Source organism: Scleropages formosus, chromosome 6, assembly GCF_900964775.1.
Source record: "Scleropages formosus chromosome 6, fSclFor1.1, whole genome shotgun sequence".
Classification (NCBI taxonomy): Eukaryota; Metazoa; Chordata; class Actinopteri; order Osteoglossiformes; family Osteoglossidae; genus Scleropages; species Scleropages formosus.
The window spans coordinates 17,175,188-17,203,113 of record NC_041811.1 but is presented as its reverse complement, the minus strand read 5'-3'; the positions used below and the strand labels follow the sequence as shown (position 1 = coordinate 17,203,113).

Genomic DNA, 27,926 nt, shown 5'->3' with positions numbered 1-27,926 from the left:
AGGAAAAAAAAAAAAAAAAAAAAAGGTTGTTGCTCTATCTATCACATGTGCTTTTTCTTTAGGCAGTTAGGTATACGTCACAAAAAGGAGTTCCACCAGCGGTCACCGAAATGGCAGGATGAAAACACTACTTCATGTCTGTGGAAGCCATTTACATCGTGCTAGCTTTTTTTTTTTTTTCTTTTTTCTTTTACTGTTTGTCGGTTGAAAAAGAAACTCACATTTCTCGGGTAACTAATTCATGCACAGACAACCCCTCGTCATTTCACGCTAACGAAACAGCCCAAGCCAACACGACCGCATGCATTTTGAGGGCGCTGCTCTACCATACGGAGGTGCCGAAAGAGCGCGTGACAAGTGCACGTCGCCACGGCGACCGTCTCCCTGTTGCCATGGAAGCGTGCAGGTAATCTTAGTCTGCAGATCGCCGCACTCATTTACTGTGTATGACTGGGGTTAAGACCTTTTCCGTGTATATTTGGCATTTGATTTCCGCAAGGACTTCACGGCACGGAGAACTGCTCCGCCGTCCCCACCTCTAGACCCCTTCTCGACTTAGCGTGAGATGCACGCGTGCTCTTCGGTGCCTTGGTCTCGGCTCGCGTGCACGTCTCGAGTTCGCCTCGCGCGAAAACGCCTGGACTCACGCGTAAGCGCGGCGCGTGCCGCATAGACACCGCGAGGCTTAAGCTAATACAATATTGCAAGAAGCAGTAGCCATTTCCGGCCTAAAAGCTCCGTGAAAACGTCTCGCGCGGATAAAAAAGAGAAGCTTCGAAACGCTAAACCGCTTGCAGTCATACCTCGGCTACAAATACTCATTAGGCAAAGAATGAGCAGCTATCTGTTGTTTTCGTTGTTTTTCTCTGCGCGTTATGCTTTCCGGCAGGAAATGTAGAGGTATAAGCTCAATTCCCGTACGGACCGAGGACCGGATGCCGTGGATTTCTTGCTAAGAGCCTCCGTAATGAAATGGCTATAAGAAAGGATGCGCTACTCACCGTGTCCTCGGGGAATCTCGCTCCCACCGGACACGAACCGTTCGGCTACACGTATCCTCGCGACGTAGATGCCGTCTCCGTTCGGCGACAACCCTTCTCTGTTCTAACACTCTTTTTTTCCAATCTTTCCCTTTTTTTTGCTTGTAATGAGTGTGCTTTTCCGCCTTCTCTCTTTTTTCCCCTTGCAGAGGTCTGCAGCTGGCTCAGAAGGCAGGGTCAGAAGTGGCGAAGACCGGAAACATTTGGCAAAGCGCCCGAGGACGGGGGTGCGGAGGGGGAGGGGGAGGGGGAGGGAGAGGCGCGGTGGGACCAGGCCCTCTGTCGGGACGGTAGCGGGTGCTGGAAGGAGGAGGTGAAACATCAGCTGTCGGGCGTCAGCTGGGTCTCGATGTCCACCCGACAGATGGGGCACTTCCTGCTGGTGGCCAGCCACTGGTCCACACACGCCTGATGGAAGAGGTGCATGCAGGGTAATCTCCTGGAGGAAACAAAAGATAAAAGAGTGCGTTGTAAGGCCCGCAGCCCTGCTCGTATGAAATGGAGGCGTAGTGAGCGTAGCCACCGCCTTGCGGTTTGAAGGTCACAGCCTCCTGCTCCTGCTACAGCGGTCTTGAGCAAGAAAGTTACCCGTCTTTATAAGTGGGCAAACAACCGTGAGGAGCGTCGTGTACAAACCTCGCATTGTAAGGGGAGAACGTCAGCTTAGTAAAGTGGAACTGTAACGGTTCATACGCGACAGGACAGCAATATGGTGACGACGGCAGAGGTAAAGTCAGAAATCAGTGGAAAATGCCGCCAATGAACTGCGGATAGTGGGTCGGACCGGGTCCTGCTCTCCGGTGGGTCTGGGGTTCGAATCCCGCTTGGGGTGCCTTGCGACAGACTGGTGTCCCGTCCTGGGTGTGTCCCTTCCCCCCTCCAGCCTTACGCCCTGAGTTGCCAGGTTAGGCTCCGGTTCCCCGCGACCCCGTATGGGACAAGCGGTTCAGAAGATGTGTGTGTGTGTGTGTGAACTGCGGATTTATAAAAAAATGTTCGGTGTCTAAATCAGGAAAAGATTAGGCTATATGGGGATTTAACAGGCATATGCTTAGAATTTTTGAGTATTTAACTTAGTAATCAGGCAGGCAGGGGCATCTGCAAGGTTAAAAATAGGGAAAGACAAACCGCCCAGACAAAGGATATAAAGAAAGTGGCGGGATAGTAAACATTCTGTTCCGTGAAACACGGAAAAGGAACATTAGAAACTACGGAAACGCAGCTCGGCAGGGCATCTTCAGCTGCCATGAGGTACTATAGTACGCCCCGAGAAAGAGTAAAGGGGGACTTATTATTTTACAGCATGCCCTTCCCCCCGCCCCACGCGAGGCCGTCCGAGACAGACGCATGCCGGGCTCACACGCAGCCGGGAGAGGAGGCGGGATCGCGGTCGCGGCCGGTCAGCCCTCTTCCCTGCGCCCCTTCTTACTCCGTCTCACATCCGCTTAGCTGTCAGCGGCACACCTGTGTCGCGTGACACTTGACGTGCGACGTCCTCCAGGGGGCTGCACAGGGCACGTCTCCCCACCGGGCCGACAGTTGCCGTGCGAGAAAGCCGACGCGTTCCCGCATTTGAAACGCAAGCGAATCCTTGCAGAGGCCGGTGCGGGGGTGCCATCGTGGGGCACCGCAGGCCTCTAAAAGGGCGAGCTACCTGACATCCTCTCCGTCTTCCAGCATCGACAGGCAGATTGTGCACTTCTCGTCTACGTCGGACTCCTCCTCGTCGGTGGCTATTTTCAGGTCCTGGGGTCTCCTCTGTGGGGAAGTCAAATTACGGCGCGGATTATCCGAGGCAGGACTCTTACGCGATCTGAGAGCATTAAAAAAAAACTACAAATCACCGTCATACTACCTTAATCTTTCAATAATTTTCGAAATAAATAAAGAAAAGCTAACATCTAGGTCACGTTGCTGTGAATTCATAAATGCTCCATTAATATAACACCACTATTTCAAACTCTGGTAGATTTTATATGGAAATGAAGAGATTATTGCCAGGATGTTAAAAACCATTAGTGAGAAAACAACAGCCTACTAAAGATATAAGTTCTATTTTTGGTGGCTATTGCTGCGTATTTGTGCCATAAACACCGTTTCCAATTACATCAACAAAAAAGCTCATGACATTGAAATATTAATCACGAAGGTAGCTCACCCTGAGTGCTTTCTTAGTCAAAGAAATTAAAACGGTGAATCGTAGGACAACGAGATGGAAAAAGTATGAAAAGCCATCGGTGCAATTCCAGTATTTAAATAGCAGGGCAGTTAGGTGCGACTAACTGGAAGGTGCCAAAAGAACCGTTCTGAAATTCACTCTTTCGGTCAGAAAGCAACCATTATGGATCAGCCAGGTTCTTCCCTGCAGGAGGCAGCTGGACCGCCGCTCCTCAGACACATATGATCAAGTATTTTTGACGTTCTAATTATACACTCCACCGAGACTTCAAATTGCTCCTTGTTCAAAAGCAGGCTGTAGGAGTATGCCACCCTGCGCGATAATAAGGACGGCACGGAGCGACGGAGGAAGGGCTTGGACCCGACAGGGACGTTTCGGCCGTTCGGACCCGGCGACTCATTTTGCTGGAATTGCGCCCAGCTCTCCGGACAGACGATCCCACGTGATGAGCAAGTAACTGGGGAGGCCCGATTTCAGAAGGACACCGTGTTTCTGCTGCTTACGCTACCGGTAAAAATTTGAGTACGGCCGAACAACCCGGGCAATGCTTGTACGGGCCGAACTACAGTGCCCCACATCAGAAACGCTGCAGAAGAACTGGGAAGACCTGGTGGCTGGATTGCTGCTCAAACCAAATGCCTTGTGGCAAAAAAAAAAAAAAAAAAAAAAAACAGGTGAGAAATTCAAACTTTTCACCCTCTTACCTTCTTGTACTTGTGAGGGAACGTAAACCTCTCGATGGTGGTCTGCACGGCTCCACGGTTCACGCTTCCTAGCCTGTCCTCCAGCTGTAACAATTCCTTCAGTTCCCAAGAAAATGCGGGCAGGGAAGAGAAAGGGAATTTTCTCAGTCGTGCACACAGTCCTTAAAAATACCATTCCAGCTATAAAAAGAAGCTGAAACAAATTTCCGACAACAAGGGACGGTACGGCCTGTCAAGGATTTTTCTCGGTTTGGATGTTTTCTCTCTGCGTACTGTAGCTCTTTGATAAGGAACGGAAGAGTTGTTAAAACTCTCCTTGACGTATTTCCAAACAACGTGCACATCAGCAATGCTCCGTAATTACGCCTCCTATTATCTGGATAATAATATATTGTTTTTATTTTAGGCTCAGGGCATGCTGCTTGGGATAACGGCGACTGTTCTTGAAACACATAAACAAGGATCAAAGGACTTTTGTCAATTAAACAGCGTGTAACGCCGCACGACCGATGCCGTCGACCTATTTTGCTCCAAGATCATGGCAAACAATGCCTGGAAGGAATATCATAAATTTCAGGATGCATTTTTGCTGAAAGGTTCGGGTAGCTTGACCAACCAACACTGACACGTTCGGGCAGCTGCCGTCACCGGATCGCACGTCCTCGAGAGGGCATGACAAATGCGGATTTTACCGGAACAAACAAAAAGCAAACAAAACAATCACAATTAACCAGGCCCCAGGGAACAATCACAGGCTGACGCATAAGAGGGTCAGTGGAAAGCGGTGATTTGACCACTGTGTGCCTGTCATCCACTTTCACAAAAAAAGCAGTCATGGTGCCTTAGGACATGGAGAGAAGCACACGCTGTACCTCGTAGCTCTCCCGCACTGCAGACGCGTGCCGTGAGGGGTTCAGGCCTTGCAGAGCGAGAAGGTGTAACTGGGGATATGGGTAGTTTCGGATCTCGTGGACGACCTGTGAGGAATGTGAAAAGGGTTTTTCTGAAAACCTTCTCTGAGAGAGAGATAGAAGTTAAAGTTTTTCTGCAGCCTCCGTTCTGTATTGCAGTTCTCACATCTTCGCCTGTCTTATTATGTACACCCATTCCTCACATAACGGGGATATTTCCTTCCGTGAAATCGCCGCATAAGGTGAATTCCCATTATAGGCGGTGGTCAAATATCCATTATTTCTTATGAAAAGAATCAGTTCCCTGACAAAAATTATGTATTCTAAATTTTATTAAAAATATTCAAATAAAAAGCATTTTTATGCATGATAATAATAACAAATGTCAAAATATTTACAGTAAAAAACACCATTTCAAGATTGTCTTTCAAAGTTACATTTTCATGCATTCATTCATTCACTCATTCATTCATTCATTCATTCATTATTAGCCACAGGATTTTATTATGTAAATAACTAGAATTCTCTGGATCACTGCCCATATATCTCATTCTGCAAAAACATGCAGACGCTCTGCTATTAGAGTGCTTGATATCAAATGGTCTTCAGTTCATCATAAGGCTGACATTATTTACATTAATGTATAATTCATGTTATTCAAACTGTATATATGATATATATATATATATATATATATTTGCATTAATTTTTCTATGTTTATAGCTCATTTTTATAAGCACTGAAAGGACACAGGCTCAAACTCCATCTTCTGCTGTACTAACCCTGAATTGTTTCAACAAAATTTACCCAGATGTATGAATGGGTAAATCATTGTAAGTGTCTCAACATTGTAAACTTCAGAGGAAATTATGAGCTAAATTAATTCATGGTAATAATAGAACTGAATATGCTATTTCAGATGTCATATTAAATTTACTTTAATCGATAGTTGTGATTGCTTGAGACTGTTGATGGGATAAGAAGTAGCAATTAAGAAATACAATATATAGCTTACATTTACATTGATTTATTTATTTAGCAGATGCTTTTCTCCAAAGCAACTTCCACTGAACTCTATGTAGTGTTATCAGTCCACACACCTTATTCACCGCGGTGACTTACACTGCTAGATACACTACTTACAATGGGTCACTCATCCATACATCAGAGGAACACACTCTCTGTCACTCACACACAGAGCTTTCATGAAATAAGTATGATTGTATTATTCAACTGATGGGAAATAGCCAGACTAGCAGCACTGATGGACATAAAGATTTTGAATTTGGGACACCAGGTGTTTATCTAACATCTGCTATAAGCCATTGTACAGAATAAAGCACCTGATGTGGAAATAAAATTATCACGCAACATGCAAAAATGCCATTGTACTGAATAATAACCTTACTATACGACAAAAGAGCCTATATTTCCTTAAGTCATTGTAGAAGTTTTTAGTTGTATGGAACCCTGCTATATAAGTCTAAGTGTATAGATTTATAATCCTTAATAATCATCTCTGAGCTGTGATGAATGTTAAGAGCATCAACTGAAGAAACTAAATGCATAATGGAGGTTCCCCTTTCACCCAAATAAAAACTCTCGATGTGTGATTATACAGACTTAAATGTGAATTCATGAAATTTTTTTACAGATTTTTGGATATTTTGCAAAGCATTTAAGAATTAAAATATGATTTGTCCCTTAGCCATCCTAGAACACAAAAATCTCAACTGCGGTAACATAAATACAATTTAATTCAGAACTAAAAATGTATTATTTGTTTTTACTTCATTACATACGCTGTTCTTTGCTTCTTTTTGGAGGACACAAGTGAAATCAGAAATTCATGCTCCTAGTCGCATGGCCAGAAATGTCAAAATGTCAGCATGGTCTTTAAAACAGGATCCCAAAGTATAGAGAGAAGCCTACCACTTGTGCTGATGAGTTGTTCCGCGGGAAGTGGTGCATCCTGGGAGAAGCCAGGTAATGCTGATAGTGCTGCGGGAGTTGCTGGACTTGATACTGATGGTGAGACAGACCTGCATCCACACTTAGATCCCTGATGGAAAGAGTGGTTGTTCATTATTTCAATTTATTTACTTTGAAGGTTTTGCCCAAGAGATACAATCTGACTTGCACAAGTTCATCTGGCACATAGAAAAGAGCTGTTAAGCAGCCCTGCAGCTGAATATTCATGAAGAATGATTCATTTACTTCATATCTGCTATGTATAGTCACTTTTATGGCAGAGAAAATAAAAAATAAATAATACTTGTACAAAACCGTGGGATGCCTGCGCACATGTACTGCTTGGCTCGCAAAAATATCGCCAGCTACATTATTCAGGAGCCTCTGTGCTCCAGACAAATGTCAAATAAATTAGACATTTTTTTTCTTTTAATATAAGGTTTTCTGGTCTACACACAGCAGCTCTTGGTTGTTGTTTTAAAGTAATGTTCATTTTTAGCGATCTAAATTACCAGTCTGTGCCTTCCGCTAGGTAGCGAGGCTGCTGAGCCATTGGCTGAGGGACGTGCAGCGATGGGGCGTAGTCGTAGCCAGAGCGCAGGCGGTGCGGGTGAATGGGGACTCGCTCCTGTGTTCGTCTACGCAGAAAAAAGGCGTGAAAATGTTAGAAGTACAATGATTTTGCAAGCAGGCCATACTGTGTAAGACTATGCTTTAACATGCACAATGCGAGGAACAGGCTGAAAAGGATTAGACCTTCAACTCTTCATTCTAAGTAAAATGATGGATGTTCACACATCTGTACATTTTTCACCTTTTCTCTTCTTCAGCCCTCACCACGTGTTCAGAGGAGTGCTGATGTTCCATGTGTTGCGAAGGGCTTGCCATTAAAAAATAAGGTAACTACTCCACTGAGTGATGTACCATGCTAGGAGAATGCACGGTGTCGCTGGAGTGGTACCTGGAGTGGGGGAGGATCCGACGGTGCTGCGCCTCCAGGAGCTGCTGCTGGATGAGGTATTGCTGGTGTAAGGCTTGAGGTAGGAAAGGGGGTCCTGGAACGTCCTGGAACTGCGGGGCTGGCAGGGGTGCAAGGGGCTGATGGAGCTGCGTGGCATGCTGGTGTGCGGGGGGCAGATGGGGCGTCATGCCCGGTTGCGACTGGCCTGGATGGGGTACCGGGAAGTCGGTGGGCATCTGGGCTTGGGGGCCCAGGTGGAAATGCCGGCAGGAGGTAGCATGGCTGTGCTGATGCCTGTTGAAATGAGCCCCTGGAAGAGCAATAAAAAAGAAACATCAAACAACTGGAACCAACCCATACTATGCAGTCCGTCTAGTGTTTCTCAACAACACAAGGACCTTGGGCTCATCTAGTATGATTTTACTGGCAAATCATTCAATATGCTAGGCTGATCATTTGCCTATAAGTACATGTGTCTGTCTAAACGTGCATGATGTTGCACACATGTCATGCCTCGCTAAGTGGGACTGGCGTGTTAAATGTTACTGATGTTGTTGGTCTGTCTCATTCAAGGTCCAGGAAGGTACATGGCTTCTCACCTCTGTGGTCATCTGACAACCTCAGCGGCAAACATGATCTCGCTGTGTTTCCCCACAGTGAGCACTTTAAAGTGTGTGAGGCCTCCTGGACCAAGAAGCAGGGACAGCTGACAGGTGCCTGGGTGGCTGCCAACTACACTATGACCGTGCTTGTTGATTCTGTTGTCATCACTGCTGTTGCAGTACCGCAGACCGGCCGACATGCCAAATGGATTCAAACCCCAATTAGTTTGCATTAAATTAATCACCACGTGAAATTTTGTGTCCAAGTCGCTACTTACCCGCAATAACGTCTACTCATCTCTCTAGCGCGCTAGATCCATACATCTAATGTTTTCCGCCACACACTAGTTTTCAGACAGTCTCTGATATGAAAGTAGATACACCGTATGTATTATTTCTTTGCTCATCTGAGACTTTGATCCGAAGCAGCTTCTAAATTTCAGTCGCTTACACAGCTGGATATTTTACTGAAGCAGTTAGAGTTAAATGTTCCGCTCAAGGATGGAGCAGCAGGTCGACTTTTCGGACTTGAATGGCAACCTTCAGATTAGTCTTTAACCACTATACTTCCTGATGCCTATTTAGTTTTATGCATCACTTGTCAAGGCTGTTGTTCCTGAAACACTAGCCAGCCCTCTTTGGTTTATCACATGCAGTTGCTCCCCCGATAAAATATGGAATCTGTCATTTTTTTGATCAATAACTCCCATTAGCTCTCAATCGGCATTCCTGCTGTTTTAATCTAACATAATTTATTTTATGAAATGAAGCAGAGCTCATTGCAGCCCTACCTGCTGTTACTGTTAATCATCAATGTGAAAGAGTCAGTAGAGCAAAAAATCAAAGAGGATGTAGACTGGTCCACTCGGAAGGGGCTGCTGTAGCACACTAATTATAAAATATGCATCGTGGTTTCAGTGTGATTAATGGGGGTTTCAACAGACGAGTGGGGCTGAATATATTCCCTCTTTTACCACGCCGCGCTCGCAAGGCGTCCTGATTGTACCTTGAATGGACTTAGCAGTAAGAGATTCTGTGTTGTGTTATCTTCTGACAGTCCGCAGAGAAAAAGTTTCGTTTTCAGCCAGTTTTCGGTCAACGCGCCGCAACGTGATTCGAGGAGCTCCAATGCTTTACGCAGACTCTTTACGCGGGTGTTAATACGCACCCAGTGCGAATGCAAATAAAGACTTTGAGAACGTCACTGCTGGCAGTAGAGAGAGAGCACTGATTTGGCAAATGCTTAGGAAAGCAATTCCGCCCACGGTCATCCACACCAAAAGTCACCCTGCAGTGTCGATATTTACCTCTGGGTAATTTTCATATGCGCACTCCCTTTGACACACACACACACACACACACACACACAAGTTTATAATTGATATGATTCCTCCCGTTGCAAGAAATCAATAGCTCAGTTCAAAAGGGACTTTGGCCATTGCGTCTGAGGCTCCTCCTATGGTGAGCAGTGATCCACAACACATTTATGCCCGGCTTTTTCCAAACCCGGCCTCTTTGCAATCCACCTATTGACTGCTTGTGATTGCTTCATAAGGTCAAAGCAGCCAACGAGGTCGTCAGGCTCGATATGGGTGATTAAGCCATCCATGACAATCCCTCCCAGACATCTGTGCGCTGAAGCTCTGGGCGACCGAAGAGTAAAGCTTCGTCTAATGTGCCCATTCAGCACCAGCACGCGCTGGTCTTCGGTTAAATAATCAATATCTATTACTGCAGTGGAGCCGAGGAGGAATGAGCAGGTTGCTCCAGCAGCGCTCATTTTAGCTCCTCGGTGGTTAGTGCAGAAAAGTGCCAGAGGAGTCTGGGAAGGCTGCGCTGTGACAGAAACGACAAACCAGAGTCTGCGCAGAAACAAAGAGTCTGTATCTCCCCATCATGGATAAGGAGCGGCAGTCAATTGCATCAACACGTTGTGTGGGGCTGAAGATGGGGAGAGGGGGGGTCGGGGTCGGTCTGTGTGAATGTGTCTTTTCCATTCTGTGATCCGTTTATACAATTAAGTTATTGCTGAAGCAGTGCGATGTCGGTCCATGACAATCTATAACGAATGCGTCTCAGACTAGTTCCCCGTGCTGCTGCCCCAATCCAGTGTTATTCAAAAGAAAAAACAGCATTGTTCTCTGCCAGTATCCTTAGACGACTGGTCTTCGAGCAGGAATTTGATGTACCTTTTCTGATATACCTCAAAGCCTTTGTGTTTTCCTTGCCAAAATGTATTTTCAGAAATTGCCAGCTGATCAAGAAGTAAATAGAAAGACACATCCCGTGGCTCCGGTGAATAGCAGAAAGAGAAAATGTCATAGGAATGATGCTTGATGAAATTATACATATGGTGAAAGAGGAAAAACCATGTGCGGCTTTCTTTGTTATTCTTAAATTGCAAAGTAATTCTTCTTAGGAGGACTATTGTTATAAGTGAATTGCACCAGCTGCTCATTTTGATGGGCTGAAGACGAAGATGTGTTATTCCTAGTAGATTTGGGTACAGCCAGTTGGATTATTGAACTCCCTGTGCACAAAACACACCATTGCACCCTTTATTATATACTCTCGATTTATACATCACCTTACATAAATCACTAACTTTACTGACGATCAATAAGAGCTTGTTTGAGTTGGGGTCACAATGGTCCGGAGCCTATCCCAAAAGCACAGGGTGCAAGGCCAGTCGAGGGTAAACCCTGGATGGGACACGGGTCCAGGAGCTTACATTAATGCAGTTTTCAAATTTGCTATGATAAAATTAATTGCAACGATAGATAACTGAAGATCAGTTCAGTTGTGACAATTTTTCAAAATCCTTCTTAAAAGAGAGAGATTTTCATCACTGATGGCTTACAGCCTTAAGAGCTATATTTAATATTGCTTGAAGACAGAAAAAAAACTGCTGACCCTTACAGACACGGAAGACACGTTTGCATAGTCACTGGAGTGGAAAGTACTGTCAGGCTCTCTGTTGGTTTATGAGCCCTGCTGGCCATATTCCCAACCACTTTATATCACACTCTAGTCCTCGCAACTGTAGTACACTTGACGTTCCCTCGGCGGCCTGTAGTATTAAAGCAAAACGCTGGAGTGAATATTTCAAAAGCTGTTTACGCATCTGAAACGTAAACATCGCGGAGGACGACCGCCTCTAATATGCCCTGTTTGGTTAAAGAAATGGCCTTTCTCAGCTGACTGTGACGGCGCTTACTACATTTCAGCCATCTTTCACTTACGCGTCATTTAATTGTAGTCGCAGTCTCATCAGTCTGGCGGGGCCGTTCGAGGAAGCGTTCCGAATTTAATAGGAAAAACTATTTCGACCAAATGCGCCGCATGGCGTGAAAGAAGTATAAACAAAAGGTCACCGTGAAGCGTACACGAAGCATAAGTAAAAACCACAAAGACGTGACGCTCTATATATTAGCCGGTGCGTTATATGGAAGCAAACGTTACGTGCGTCCGAATGAATGTCGGAATATTGTTGGGTATATGGGGATGATATTTCAGACAACATCCTGGGGGGATTACATGTGAGTGTGGCACCGTATTTGTCACATAACTAATCACAGTGTGCTTTGAACCATTCAGGGAACCGTGAATCCTGAGCAGCCGATACATTTCTTTTGTTTGCCACTTACTGGCGTTGTCACGGTGCACACAACCAGGGCGCGCATTCATTTATACAAGGCGAGTCTCTGGAACCGCTAGCACAACAGTTAAAGGTCACTGAAACTATTTAACACTAAGCTACTACCCACACACGTTGACTAAAAGCACTTGTCCCGAGCGGGGTCGCGGTGAGCCGGAGCCTAACCCGGCAACACAGGGTGCAGGGCTGGAGGGGGAGGGGACACACCCAGGATGGGACGCCGGTCCATCGCAAGGCACCCCCAGCGAGACTCGAACCCCACACCCACCAGAGAGCAGGACCCGGCCAAACCCGCTGCACCACCGCGCCCCTACCTAAGCTACCCCCCTCCCTGTTAATATCAACCACCCTCCTATTATCATGTAATTCCAATATGGGATGATATAAGCCTAACTTCTGCCTGTCTATAATAAGCTGGACTGCCAAAAGGGGAAGAAACATTGAAAATTTCTTAACATCTGAAGTGCATTGTGATTCCGGCAATGCATTCTGGTGCCTCCCCATGGGACCACGGTACAGGCCATGTCATTTACCTTCGGCGCTATCGATGGACAAGATGCGTTTCATCCGGCCGGTAAATCGCGAGCGTTTCCCTGCTGCCGCTCCAAGTGGATGGGGCGGACTGCGCAGACGTTTGCAGTGCGGTGCTCTGCGGCACTCCAGGAGCTCTCTGTCGTGAGATGAGGCTCCTTGTCAAAGCGCTTCAGCTCCTCAATTATGACTCGTAAATAGCGAGATGCTCACGCAGCTGTCTCCGAGGCCATCTTTTTGGCATGTGCCAGAGCCTGATTGACAGTTGAGCATGTTTAGCCTTAATCAGCTCTTCCTTTCCTAGGGTAAAGTTTGGCACACTAATATATGAACCAATACAGTGAAATGACTCTGATTACTGTAGCGGTACAGAGAGCCCAAGTACAAGAACAACCGAGCTAAGAAGAGAAGAGGATTAAATTAGCTGGAGAAACCTGGAGGCACGTTACGGAAAAAGCAAAATGCCAAAATACTGCCGCATTCAGGAATCAAAATGAGGGGTAGAATGGAAAGTGGATGTGACTGTGGAATGATAAAGACAAATCCATTATTCTCCACTTACAGTAATAGAACTCACTTTCATCTATTTCCTACAATCCATTTCATAAAATGAAAAAAGATTAATAACAGCACAGTGTTTGGAATACGGTGCTGGGATATCGCGGTGGGGGGGGGGGGGGGACAGGGCTGTGTGCTTCAGCTCTTTTTCAGCACGACAGCAGCACAAATTATTTTCATGGTCATTTGCGGTAAAACAATAACAGCATCATATTTCAGGTATTGTTCCTACGTTTTTGTCTTATTTGGATTCCGTGCCTAAACTACGGGATCCCGGAGTCCGTACGTAGGGGAGGGAGGGTTGCGTGAATTGTGGAAACGCATTTCGACGAGCCGAACCCTGTCCGTGCCGACCCACGGACAGCGCGGTCGGTCAGAATCGAACGCGCAAACGCTGGAGGTTCACGTCTCGGAAAGAGGCCGCTGTAGAAACACGCCCTTTAGCAAGGTACACAACGGGAACAGCTCCGATAAATGACCTCGCCAACTGGTGAAACGTTGTCCAGGGTAAGATTAAGTGTAAAGGAACGGCATTACTAGAACTGATTTTTGCATGCGAATTATCGTTTTTCCCTCCAAGCACAATATTCTACATTATTTACTAATCTAGTCTGTATTTCTCTTCTTGCCATGTATGGCTTGTGTCTGGAAGTGCTTACAACCACCGCATCCAGTAATAGGCCTAGAGTTTAGAGTCACAATTAATATTTTTTTAATGAGCCCGTAAACCGAGTGACGCAAACCAGTTCCTCCCTGCTGTTCAAATGTCATCTCGCCCGTATCAAATTAAGTTTGTACCAATTAAAGGCAAATCACACTTCCGGCGCGTTAACAAATCACCTCGGCAAGTTCTCCGACCCTGCAGAAGTTGGGAACAAATGAGCTCAAGAGTCAGTGGAGATTATTTTTAATAAGAAGGTTCTTCGCTGTGCTCCCTGCATGACTACTGCGATTCCAGTAGTGTTACTAAGCATCTGGCACATCTTGGCGGCGGCACATTTATTGAAAATACGTGCCACCGCAGCCAGGCCCAGGGGAAGGCAAAGACTAAAAAATATTTTTAACTAATGAACACGAACGTTTCGTGTTTTCTCGCTCTCCTTCATTTCGGCTGGTGTGGTTGCCGCGGAAGCAAATATAGGAGAAAATTTCGAAATTTTTCAGAAAAAGAATGACGCTGTGGTTGAGCTGACGCTTATCCGAAGCGAAATACAGTGACCCATTTTTACGGCTTCAGTTTTGATTTTTTCTTTTTTTTTAAACTGCCCTCGCTCCGTGGTACCGCAGCTATCCGGCAGGGAATGGGACTCGATCTGGTAACAGTCCAGTGACAAATCCATGCCCCTTAAACCACTTAGCCACCTGCAGAGCGGCGCCTGCCCTTATTTAGGGAATAATATCCTAAATAGGTTCCCCCTCCCTTGTTAATTTATAAATGCGCTTCGCTGTCCGTCTGCACTCTCGGTTTTAACACATCTGCCCAGTTATGGCTTTCGCTTGAAGAAGATTTTGGGCGTTTGATTCAAGATGTCGTTTTATATAGAAAATGGCAGCCAGCATAACTGGAGCAGAAAATTAGCCGAGGCTACTACTCTTTTGGAGTCGGGCCACGACGAAGCGCCTCGCATCCCCCGAGCTTAGAGGAACGTGTTAATAATGAATGGATCAGATGCAAATGTGATGCGGTTCCCTCTCTCCTCGATAACAGACACACGCTAAATATTTAATTAGCCCACATTCATAGCCCTAACCGACTGTCTGAGACGCGCCGGGTTTCGCATCCACGGCACATCCGAGACGCTGCGCGAACGCTCATTTATGACAAGGCCGGCGTAGCCCTTGTCGGGAAGGTGGTTAACGGTTCTAACGGCTCGCTGTCGATGCGCGGCACGCGGTGGGGGCTCATAATGACGCTCCCCTCTTGTTTGAGCGATGCGTGCCAACGGATCCCTGGTTCATTAACGGGAAACCTCCTTTCTGGCGTGGAAAACGACGCGAACTCGCGTGGGGTCAGCACCCGCGGGGGAGTGCTTTTAAGAGCGTTTAACATGGATTTACATCACTGAGCGTTCCAGTTAATTATTAAGCGCGTGTTTGAAATTGTACGCTAATGAGTGATTAATGCTAATTTGATTAAACACTAATATTTATTCCTATTTTTGTTTCGTGCGCTTCGCCAGTTAAACAGATGCTGCGCGGTCTCTCAGCGTAATTTCTCGCGTGTCAAACTTTCGCTTTTACCGACGTCTGAAGATCATGGCAAATATCTCAGACAAGCTGCAACGGCCTCCCAGCGTACAGCGCAGCTGTTCCTGCGCAGGGCGTTGTCTTCGGGATCGCGAGATCGGTAGATAAACGTGACGTCATTCTTGAAAGAAGGTCTTGCGTCTTTCAGACCACATATCCCTGCTGAGGGTTGCATTTATTAACTAAGTGGAGAGAATTAAACCAAAAAAATAGGCACACACTGTCTGAAACCACTTGTCCCAAGCAGGGTTGCGGCAAAGCAGAGCCTAACCCGGCAACACGGGGCAAAAGGCTGGAGGGGGAGGGGACGCACCCTGGACGGGACGCCAGTCCATCACAAGGCACCCCAAGCAAGACTCAAAGCCCAGATCCACGAAAGAGCAGGCCCCCATCAAGCCCTCTGCGCCACCTTGCCGCCGCGCCCCTATTTAAATATAACTAATAACTCAATAAGAAGACTAAGAAGCAATGATGTTCAGTAGGTTAGGTGCATTAAATGCATTTTCAACTTAACGATATTTTCGACTTACGATGGGTTTATCGGAACGTAACCCCGTCGTAAGTCGGGATTCGTCTGTACTCAAAATGTCATATAAACATCCAATATGTATGCAGATTTAGTATTGACTGCAAACCCCCACCAAAAAAAAAAACAGAAATTAAATAAATTACTGCATCCGTCTGCAGTTTTGTAGCAAATTTACAGTTTTACTGTTTTAAGTTGAGAGGAACGACTACGTTGTTGTTTTAAATATGTCACGATGTGATACACTCATTGTATTTTCCTCTGAGACGTGCGCCGCTTTGGAGAAGAGAGTGAGCTGAATGAATAAATGTAAATGTAAACGTACATAGGGAATTTAAGATAGCATCAGGCATCGCCGCAACGCAAAAAGTTGCTCTGTTGCATATGATTAAAAATGGTACTGTTTTAACACAAAATCCATCACCGCTCCCGCGCAGTATCATTCGTATTATTTTTTAAGCGCCGTAGCATCAACCTGAGTCACAATGCACCGCCAAGAACCTTGGGGAGAAGAAACCTTTATGACGGCATATCCAATGCATTATCGGTCGACTTCACACACTACTGATGACCCAGATATTTCTGGCACCCCAGCAACCGGCAACGAACGCTGGTGCGCCACAATCAAACTGTCATTAAATTATTATATGGACACTGCTATATGACAAAAGGGGGAATTTACCACAGCCACGATGGATGCAACTGTTTGTCTTACAGCAGAAATAGCACAATATCTCATAGCAGTCGGGGAGGGAGGTGCTCTTTGCTCGGGATGGATAATCTGCCAGACTGGCTTATGATTTAAGACGAAGCAGGTTGATGCCATGAGAGTTGTATTCAGCATTTTGCATGAGCATCCAGCAGAAATGTGCGCGCACATCTAAAAGATCTGTACGCCGACACCCTAAAAGGCAACTAAAACGGCCCGTGAAAAATAACGACATCGAATGGGCTCTTTAAGCCTGCATTTGCATTGTGTTAGAGGTGTTTATTCGCGGCATTTTACCATTTCCAAGTAAGGTTTGCAAAAAAGCAGCATTTTGCAAAAACATAAAGTACGCCACAGGTGTTGTGAATGTACACAAGAAGTATGTGTTAAAGCATGTGCTGTGCACGGGAACTGACAGAACTGAACTCAAGTTCAAAAGAATTGCGATATCGTGCCTGTTTGACTGACTTTCTCCTTATTTAGCAATTTGTGGCGGATATTGGTAAACAAGAAAAGGTGGAGCATTTCAGTTCCAATTGCCAAACTATTTACATATTGACACACACTGATTTCAGGACACAGGGGGCATGGTGGCACAGTGGGTTGGACCGAGGTCCTGCTCTCTAGTGGGTCTGAGGTTCCAGTCCCGCTTGGGATGCCTTGCGGCGGACTGGTGTCCCGTCCTGAGTGCCCCCTCCCCCTCCGGCCCTACGCCCTGTGTTGCCGGGTAGGCTCTGGTTCCCCATGACCCCATATGGGACAAGCGGTTCAGAAAATGTGTGTGTGATTTCAGGACGGTATATCCTACTTGAATGTAGTGTATTTATTGTTAAGAAATAACTCATGTGTTGGTGTAATGCACTTTTTGTGCTGTTTTCTGAGATGCACGTTGCTTTGGAGAAAAGCACCTGCTAAATGGATAAATGTAAATGGGAAACTAGACATTTTCAGAGACACAGGTGACATTAACTATAGTATATATAGTATGTATGTATATGTGTATGAAAACATATTTGACAGTCTGCACATAGTTCTTTTATAAATTCTGTCATTCTTAGCTCAGAATAACATAATAAAAAATCTGAAATACATGATGAAAAATATTTGGGGCACAATAAAAATGGGAGAACCGGTAGTATAGTGGTTAGAGCTGCTGCCTTTGGACCCAAAGATTGCAGAATCAATTTCCCCCTCTAGCCGCAGTACCTTCGTGCAAGGTACTTGCCCTAAACTGCTCAAGTAAAATCACCCACCTCTGTAAATGGGTAAATACTGTAGTTGTAAGTAATATTGTAAGTTGCTTTGGAGAAAAAGATCAGCTAAACATAATGCATCTACCTTTTGTGTTTAGCACACACACACACACACCTATCTGAAACCGCTCGTCCTATGCGAGTTCGAGGGGAGCTGGAGCCTAACCCGGTAACACAGTGCGTAAGGCCGGAGGGGGAGGGGACACACCCAGGATGGGACGCCAGTCCATCGCAAGGCACCCCAAGCGGGACTCGAACCCCACACCCATCGGAGAGCAGGACCCGGTCAATTGTGTTTAGCAGAACATCTCAGTTCAAACACTTGTTTTGATTATGCTTTTCTCCAAAGCAAACTAAAACGTTACTTATGATGATTTACCCATTTATACAGCAGGGAAACGTTACCGTATCGATTCCGGGTGGGTACCTTGATCAAGGGTACTGCAGCGAGGAGGTGAGATTTGAACCTGGGTCCTTCCAGAGGAAGGACGCAGCTTTTATGACTACACTACCCGCTGGGCCCAAACAACACTAAATTCATATTTCCGAGTTCATTACTTATCCATCTAGAGCAAAAAGCATACTGACAGCAGAAGCAGGCAAATAGGCAGCATGAACCCAGCCTTTTGTCTAAGGGTAATCAATACGTTCTGCCTAAATCACCCGGTGGTTTTATTCCATCAGCAGAAACAAATGCATTTATTATGCGGAGCGAATGAAACCCTGAAGCCATCCATAAACCCATGACCTTCCACACGAAATGCACGGTCTCCTCAAGGCAGCACTGATTAATCCAAGTTCACCTGCACTGGTTTCACACAACACACCTGAAAAATAAACTAGTAAGATACTGCCTTCAGCGCTTCCTCCCCAACCCCCATTCTCCAAACCTGGGGTTGGGGGTTGGGGAATGGGAGTTGGGGGGGGGGGGGGGGGGGGGGGGGGGGAGCGCCGAAGGGGTGCATTCTGGGAATGCCATTGCTTTTCCCTGACCTCACACGCAAGCGACTCTCATTGCCAGGCAGTTGTAGTCGGCCCGATTGGGAGCGTGACATCTTCGCCCCCCGTGAAGTGCATACCTCTCTCTGCGGTCGGGCAGCACAGCGGATTCTCCAATTAGAGCGCGCAGGCTACAGAACACGCCCCGCCGTCAAAGCGACGTCAGGATATTCCTGTAGCCCTCTCCTGTGGGAAATGTAGCCCTACATCAGCACTCTCCTAAAACAGAGATGAGTGGAGCGCTCCCACTTGCATCCCCCGCTGAAACACACACACCCATTGCGCACAAATGCGAGGCCTCGGTGCTAAAGCCCCACGATGCCCTCTAGGACCTACAGCGTTGCGGAACCGGCGACAAGTTCACCGCGGCACGCTGGGGAACAGCGCAGGCCGCGTGAACAGATGTAAATGTGAATGTAAGGCGGTAGGTACACTTTGCTCCCCACCAGACCCTTACGGCACGGTGTCCCGCAGTACAGGCCGTGGATACGGATGATAGCGCAGCCGAGTTTGGGTTAGCTCACCGCTGGGAAAATCAAATTATGCAAATCGAATGAGGGAGGGTGGGTGGCTCCGCCGAAATAAGTCATTACCCCCGGTGACAGGGATGAAGCCCGGCTTAAATGTAAAATGCGTGGTAGCCAGTGTTTAAAAGTCGTATTAAAAATCCTGCAGTGAGAGAGAGAGCCGAGATTTGTTCTGCGCATCCATGGGCGCTCATCCCGCTGCGGAATTATTTTATTTATAGACGTTTACAGTGAATTTTGCTGTCGTGGTCACTGGTGTATGCTTTTCTTTTTCTTTTTCTCAATTTCCTCTTAAGCTCAGACAATAGCAACAAAGAAACGCAGTCGGGGAAAATGCATTCAAAGCGCTGTGTCAAATCGAGCCGCTTCCTGTTGCTGCGTGTCAGGAGAAGCGGTGACGCGCGTATGATGTCAATCCCACGCGCTCGCATTCGAGTCGCACGTACGCCGGCCTGCTCGGCGCCTCTGGCGCTCTGAAGTGACAGGTAGCGGGAGCCGCGGTGTGACAGCGCTGAAGGACACCGACGGCATACCTTAAAAAAATACAAGCAGCAAAAGGCAGGGTCACTTTTAACGACTAATAATGTCCAGCAGCGGCTGTAAACGGAAATACTCTTACGTGATCTTTTCCATTCGGTTCTGTCAGGAAGGAAATGGCAGAAGTATTAGGTCATACCCATGGACAACTACTGCGAGTTCTGCGCACGCTTGGCCACTCCGATACGATACCCGGGTGTCCCGAAGAAAACCTCGCAGAGCGTCCACTCGCGCATTGATGACAGCTCAGGAGATGCTGTCAGAAGGCACCGTACACCATATCCCACCGCGTTGGGTAGGGTTGTGTAAGCGCTGTCTGGACAAAATCAGTTCACGGAAGGGATTACAAGTGGTTGACCTTCGCCTTCCGCCATGCATGTCTTCTGTGCTGAGGGAGGAAACATACGTGAACGCGTGATCGACATGCAAACTCGCGTCAGACGTAGCCGGATAGGAAGCCATAATCGAGAAAACGGTCCAAGAACTACGATAGCCACTGGGCCGCCATGCTCCTCACCCATTATGTCAGACGCCGCCAGTACCGCAACAAAGACGCTATGCCACGAACTTCACCCGAGCGCAGTGGTGGGGACAGGGCCATCGCTAGCGGGATGAATGGTGGTGACGATTCTAGGGGCCCGCATTTGAAGAAGGCCCTCAAAAATCCACCAGCTCTTATTGTTATTCGTAGGGCAGAATTCCTAGCTGCAACCCCGGGCGGGGAACACCATGTTAGGAATCAATCTGCTTCCAGATGTTTCACGGGTCTGGCTTTATAGAGAGTGCGGGCATACAATTCACTCAACGTAGCATCTAATTCACTCATGTCTCCTAAGTGCAGGACTTGAACAAAATCGCCTGGGTTTATTCACAAGGAACATCACATTATTTGTCAGTTTAGTAACATGTTTGCAAAACGCGAGACGGAAGAAACCGATGGAGAATTCTTTGTATCACACGTCACATCGGGTATCATTTGTGGCACACTACACTTCGGGGTGAAACTGCATACTCACATGAGGCTAAGCACACGCACATTTTCAGAACCGCTTGTCCCATACGGGGTCGCGGGGAACCGGAGCCTACCCGGCAACTCAGGGCGTAAGGCCGGAGGGGGAGGGGACGCACCCAGGACGGGACGCCAGTCCATCGCAAGGCACCCCCAGCGGGACTCGAACCCCAGACCCACCGGAGAGCAGGACCCGGTCCAACCCACCGCGCCCCCTGAGGCTAAGCATAAACCCTGAAATGTCACGAATAGAGTTTCCCTCTAAAATGTTAACATTTATTCGGACACCTGTCCACATTGGCATGCTTGCATTGCAGACCTTAGTTTAGCTCCTTAATCTGATTACCGTGGCCAGGCAGGAGTCCTCGTCAAGATCAGCCAGTGCATTACTGTTTAACTTCCCTGTAAACTGGGAAGCAAAGCCTTCGCACACTTCAGAGTATTCGTCAATAAAATTTCTCAAGGACTACGGAGGATCGCACGTGGCCTCAGTGATCATATTCATCTCGCCTGTTGTGGGTCTGGCAGGGCGGGAAGTCGCTGCTAGCTAATAAGGTCATGACTCATTAACATTTCGATTTTAATTTCCACTCGAGTCGTTATAATATTTACGCTAAGGACGTTTATGACGTCGCAAATAAGACCAGAAAACAACCAGAAACAAGACAGGGAAAATGGGGCGGTCTGAGAGACTCAAAAAGACTCGAAAATAAATATGTCAACTTCTCTACCAAAACTGGGAATAAATTTGTCTTTACTATTATTTATTAATTTAGCTGATGCGTATTTCCGCATTTATGCAGCTGGGGTTTTTCTTTAGTAATTCAGTGCAGGGTAAATACCTTTCTCAAAGGTGCTACAGGTGACGGTTCTGCCGAGTGCAAAGCGGCGGCTCCAAGTACCACACTGACTACCTGCTGTCAAATGCAGTATTGCTATTATTATTATTATTATTTCTTTATTAACCTGACCGCTCTCTCCATAATCACTTACCATGTTAACAGTCGTACACTAACTAAGCAACTCACATTCACTCATTTACGCCAGTTGGCTAATTCGTACCGGAACAATTGAGGGCGAGTCCCTCGATCGAATAGTACCGCAGCAGTAAGTAAAACCAGAAGTGAAGTGGGTGAAAAAACGTTCTGGTCAAATCAATTTTCGAGATGGAAATGGAAGTAACTGTGCAAATCCTTTAAATCTCACCGAAATCGTCGTCAACAAGCGAGCGGTTTCGAAAAAAAAATACGTTTGAGACGACACAGGCTTAGAAATTAAAATTTTAAGACTAAAATAACTTGAAATATGGTTGTACCTCGAGGTCACCGTTACTACACTGCACTGAGATACTTCTTAAACAAAACGCTGCTTCACCATAGACAGCACTTAGGACGGTCTACATGTGTACTGTGGCTTATTTGCTACTTCACAGATCACTTGCTGACAGTGATCCTTTGTAAAATGGATGGTGCCGTTGCAGTCACTGCTGGCATTTTGTCCACGGCGCTCATTTCGTCCGTTTGCTGCACAGGAGTCTGAGACTAATAACAAGTTTGCACCCGTCCGGCGTCCATTTGACGGTCGGTCAACACTCCTGACAGCTCGCGTAACTTCGGCTCGGCACTCTGCTACCGAACATCATCTTGACGCTGATGGTGGTCAAAGCAAGTTGGTAACATCGGTCAATACTTAACGTGAAAGCTTCAGCACTAACGAACGAACTTTCTGGTCCAAGAGAAGACATTCTTCGTATGTATCCTCTCAGATCATGTTCTCATTCTCCGTGTACTTGGCTTATCTCACAAACTTACACCTTGTTCTTACAGTTACTGAGCAACTGCTGGATTTCTTTGCCCAGTTATAGCAAGGACAGACACTGCATGAAGTATTAGTAGAGTATTTAAAATAGGCGTGGTTTGTAGATGTGCTGAAAAATATCACAATCTTAATGTCATCTTGGCATTTAGGCTCTGTGAGTGTAGCTCGCAGAATCTTGTGAAGCTCATGGCAACTGAGCACATTAGAAAAAATCCTATATTTAATGCCTGTCTCATTGGTTGCTACAGATCAATACTCTAGTTATTAGTGCTACAGCTATTTGGAAAACCTCGTACATCTCTGCTATGTATTTATATTCTACCCTACCTTACACATACTACATTGTAAGGACATTACGCGCTGTGCATAAATGTGCTCTCCACAAAAAAGGTCTAACCTGCACCCTTTAAATCCTACATTTATGCACACTGACACTGCGGCTTGGACATACGGCCACAGCACAACACCCACCGAAGACTTTACTGATAAATAAAGCAAGAAACGGTCAACGCAAAACTGTGTATGTACTTGAATCAAGCTCATAGAGGGCAAAAGCGTTTTGAATACAAAGCAGATGATTCTGACTGCAATTCCTTCTACCGTTGCCTTGCAAATACCACCACTGAGCATAACATCGATTAAAATCGCAAATCCCCAAATATCCTATTAATATTCTCTTACTGTCTGATGCATCAAAATATTCATAAAACATCAAATTGAGGACGAGAACTAAGCTACCACAGTCAACTGGTATGAACGGTGGCTACGTCGCTGTTGCTTTAGCGTTGTTGTAGTCTTGCTGTTAACTAAAGCACGTGTTTCACGAACTCTGCGCGTGACATCGTGTAGTCCCAGGCGCAGAAACGGCCTAACCCCCACAACAACATGAACATAAACTTAAATTGTATGCATTACAGACATAGGTGAAGAGATGTGGAGCTACAGAAACCGGCGATGTCTGCATTGCATTTGCATCAGTGCTTTTGTTTGTCAGATCGAGAGACTTCAAGGTGCAGTTTTACATGCTTTGCGTACGAACGTCACCGCTACCCACACCGTTAAGGTCTCGTGACTACAATACAATGTGTATTTAGCTCAAGTATAAGTACTTTGACATCAATTCTTACACACTCAGACCATTACCAAGCATAACAATTCTACATTTGACAAAAACAGGTAATTTTAAACAAATAAAGGAACTCTGAAATCAGGCTCATGATGGTAAAAGCACAGAGAGGGTAACCTGGTGAGCTAGTAACACAATAGGAAAGGTACAATGAAAGGAAAAAGGTACAATGGAAATTTGAACTGATTGTGAGGCAATGAACAGATGCTTAAGTGGTTTCTTGTTTTCTTATCAAGCTGCAAGAGGCAGATTTTTTTTTTGTTTGTTTTTCCTCAGACTGGCATTTTTTGTTTTATTAAAAAGAAAAAAAAAGGAAAAGAAAACAAAAGACAGGACACTGCACCTTCAAGTGCCTCAGCACAATCACCAGAGATGACTGCAAATATCAGCTCATTCAGGCCCCATGATGGAGAATATGAGGAAATAGTCTATCTTTGTCACAGCAGGGGGGTAAGACAATAAATGGAAATCAGCAAGAAGCACACTGAAGATTAGGAAAAATACTATATTCTTTATTGGAAAATATTAGTATATGTGGAACTGTGTAATAATAATTATAAATTCCATGCAAAAAAAGATCAAAGGCAAGGCCCACCATGCTCCGTATAGGGTTAACAGAACAAAAGCAGCATCCAATGAGCAGATGTGTATGCTACAGCACATTACAGTACAGCAGGGTACATCTTTTCTACAGAAAGATTACATTGGAATTTGCTATTCAATGTAAAACAAAAATAATAACATGACCATGCATTAAAATTCTAATACAAGAACAAAAGGTAGAGAACCACAACCAAAGAATAAGACATTTTTTTTTTATTCTAGAAAGGATTTCTATAGCAGTGCAGGAAATAAACATCCCTGTGAAATGGATAGCATTTTGTACTTTTGTGATAGGCGCAAGATTTGCATTGCAATGAGCCACGAGGGAAAGAATTGTTGCGGGCAAATTGTTTGGGGTTTGGTCTAGCCAAACACAATAGGCAGCTGTAGTTTCATTAAATTTTGACAGAACAAAGGGTCGTAACACATGGACAGGATTATGATCGGCTGTTTAACCGTTAAAGCAGGTGCAGTGTACCAGCTCAAGAATTACAAAGAACTGATTTAAATTTAAAAACAATTTAGGCTTTAACACCTTCAGCTATGACCAGAAAATATCGGCAAGGAAGCAACGTCAGTTTTAATGCAACAGAGAGTTCGAATACGGTCAAGTACGACCAGAAATCACCGGCTCCTTGCCAAGTATAAAATCATATTGATACAATGCACCTTTAAAGGGGGGAAAAAATGGAGACAAAAAATCCTGGTGTTCGATCAAGCCCAGCTATAATCGAATCAAGGCAAAATGTATCCACTTTACAAGAATTTACAGCATAATGTAACTAGTCTATCAAGACTGGATGGGAGGTACACAATGACATTCGTTTTAATTTCTATTGCTACAATGGGTTATTTAGTATACAGCAACTTGACAGAAAAAAAGACAAAAGGTTTTCTATCGAAGGTTATATTGCTTGTTCTTTTTTTTTTTTTTGTTTTTTTTTTAGTCTGTTACACAGAAGGATACTGCATGAGTGAGGTTTTTTTTCATTTTAATGCCAATGTCGTCTTCTGATGGAAAGAGGAGAATGAGGAGGGGGGTTCACAATACAGCTAGATGCAGAGTACAGGCAGAGGCCACAGCACACAGCCAGCAGATGATCATTAGCTACACAATGGAGAGGGGGGGGGGACAAAGATCTGATAAATGCAGAATGTAGAGCCAGCCTTCATACTATGGAACAGGGAGGGGGGGTGGGAGGGAGAAACAGAAATAAAGGCACAATGAAATCACCGGTACTGCTGCAGGACTCAGATCTGCATGTCACATTTCTTATATAACACAGATATGATCAGAAAGTGGAACCTGTTTTCCTGCTAATTCTGGCTAATCAAGTTGCGATGAACCCGCCAAGTGGTCCCTGAGGCACCCCGGGGCATCTTAATGCCACAGTAATTCTGGATGGAAACTTAAAGGAAACCACTCAAGTCCTCCGGCTACACTAAAAAAAAAAAAAAAACAAGGTGGTATTTTTTGCTGCCATAGAGGATCGCTTAACATTTTGTCCCCCCCCCCCCCTCCCCTTTATTTAGCTACAACACTCAGATCCATCTGTCAGTCTCCTCCATCTCAAACTGTGTAGCGCATAAACAATTTAGAAAAAGGCACAACATCAAAGCAAACACAAATCGTTAAGCCTTTAATCATTAATCTCTTAGTGAATTTTACATCCGAAATTAGCAAGCACTTACTGAATAACGTAGGCTAACGCGGGAACACTGACTGACTACTAAAAATGCAAAAATGCAGACATGATTAAATTAATCGATACACCTGCTGCTTAGGGAACTTCTTCGGGCGCAGGTGGAAAACTGTGCGAAAGCTCCAACTGAACTGCACACGAGCGTGGTAAACTGGAATTAAGCGGAGAGGTTAGCGCAGCTCCACGCGGACGGGACGGGCGACAGGCATAACGCAAGCGCTACCCCGGCGCTGAGCGAACGAGCTAACGCGCTAATCCAGCGCAAACGGGGGTTTTAGCCTCGCAAGCTAAACTAACCAGCTACCGCTGGATCGCCTCAGTCAGAACAGACATGATGAAATTAAACTACGAGAAGTGAATTTTTTTTAAAAAAATAATAAGAATAATAATAATAATAATAATAATAATAAACAATACCTCTATTTCTCACAGAGCCAAACACAGGAAGAACCAGATATCCGACATGCACTAACACCATCCTGGGGATCCTTTGTTAGCGCTCCAGTGTGCGGAACAGATGGCCCATGGAAACGGTCTCCCTTCCCGACTCCCAGTACATTCAAATGTGGGCCAGACTCCTTCGGCTGCCTCGCAAACAAAGAGCGCGCGGGCCAATCGCCGGTGGCCCGAGCGAGGGGACTGTTCTCTGAGCCAATCACAGACGCCTCAGCCAACCACTGGCTTCTGGAGAGAACCTGACGCAGCCAATCGGAGAGGAGACGGCGACGAGCTCGCGCGTACGACCCAGCGTTTTTCTCCCTATCGAGATAAACCGTGCAATAAAGTCGGTTGTGCTGCGCGCAGAGACGCAGCGCCGTGCGCGAGTAGTAACGCACTTGACGAGAAAGAAGTCTCCGAGAATACGTGGTTTTTATACATTTATATTTTGTACAAAATGCTGAGATCAGTTTTTTTTATGCACGGTTGTCGAATATGTTTCGTTGGATTTGGAATTTCGGGAGCCCACTTTTGCTTATGTCATTTTTTTTTGCAAAAGCGACTGTATTACGATTTGTTTCAGTTAACAAAACACAGCAAAGGATACATAAATATTTAGGGGCAAAATGTTCCCATGTAAGAAACAGCGAGGCTGTTTAAATGAAAGAAAGCGTTTGGAGTGTCCCTGCTGACCTCTTTGTGGGCCCAGAGACGGCTCCCTTGCCGTCTGTCATCTGCTCATCGCTCGCATCGGTCACTGCTCTGAGGCCCTTCTCCCTTTGGGCGACGTGGTCTTGGACAAATTCGGAGACGGGTTAAAAAGAATCGTCTAACGACCGGAGCGGCGATCCTTCTCACCCTCTGTTAGCATCCGTTTCCCAGAGAGCGTAACGAGGAGCCACCGGGCTCTTGAGCGCTCTCGAAATCAGCGACACTTTCCCAAATGGATTCATAATCTTATTCATCAAGGCCATCATTAGTAGAATCAAATGGTGAGGAGCTGAGGAGGAGTCTCCAGAGCGGCAGTTAACCGCAATGAGACATGTCAAAGCAAACGGTCCCCGGTGCTGTTGCGCGATGGTAATACGCAGAGGGCCCGACGTATCAACAGATGGGGCTGTCCATGGCTGCTGAAGCATCACACTTGAGCTAGAGACCCATCTGCCAATCTCCCCTCTTGTCTCCATCACTCCGCCAGGGAAACACCACGAGAAGCCATTGCTCAAACACAAAGGATTCGGGGTATTGCTAATCGGAGCACCTCCTGCCCGTGATCTCCGAGTGGAGGAGCCGCCCTGGGAGTAGATGCTGCACAA

At 45.9% G+C, this 27,926-nt stretch overlaps 1 protein-coding gene across 4 annotated transcripts; it reads right to left on the bottom strand.

The window, feature by feature from the left end:
* Positions 1-26,957, bottom strand: ark2ca (arkadia (RNF111) C-terminal like ring finger ubiquitin ligase 2Ca). 4 transcript variants are annotated; one of them, XM_018736628.1, is made up of 8 exons: positions 26,590-26,957; positions 7,767-8,076; positions 7,318-7,443; positions 6,767-6,896; positions 4,796-4,900; positions 3,924-4,019; positions 2,695-2,798; positions 1,279-1,479 (listed from the first exon to the last, which is right to left on the bottom strand). In XM_018736628.1, exons 1-8 carry the CDS (start codon positions 26,648-26,650, stop codon positions 1,362-1,364), a joined length of 1,050 nt encoding a protein of 349 aa, XP_018592144.1. In that variant the 5' UTR covers positions 26,651-26,957; the 3' UTR covers positions 1,279-1,361. The 4 variants fall into 4 exon arrangements, 3 of the variants coding, with proteins under 3 accessions (XP_018592142.2, XP_018592143.2, XP_018592144.1); XM_018736626.2 differs by lacking the exon at positions 2,695-2,798 and having other exon boundaries at positions 1-1,479; XM_018736627.2 differs by lacking the exons at positions 2,695-2,798; positions 4,796-4,900 and having other exon boundaries at positions 1-1,479.
* Positions 26,958-27,926: the final 969 nt, after the last annotated feature.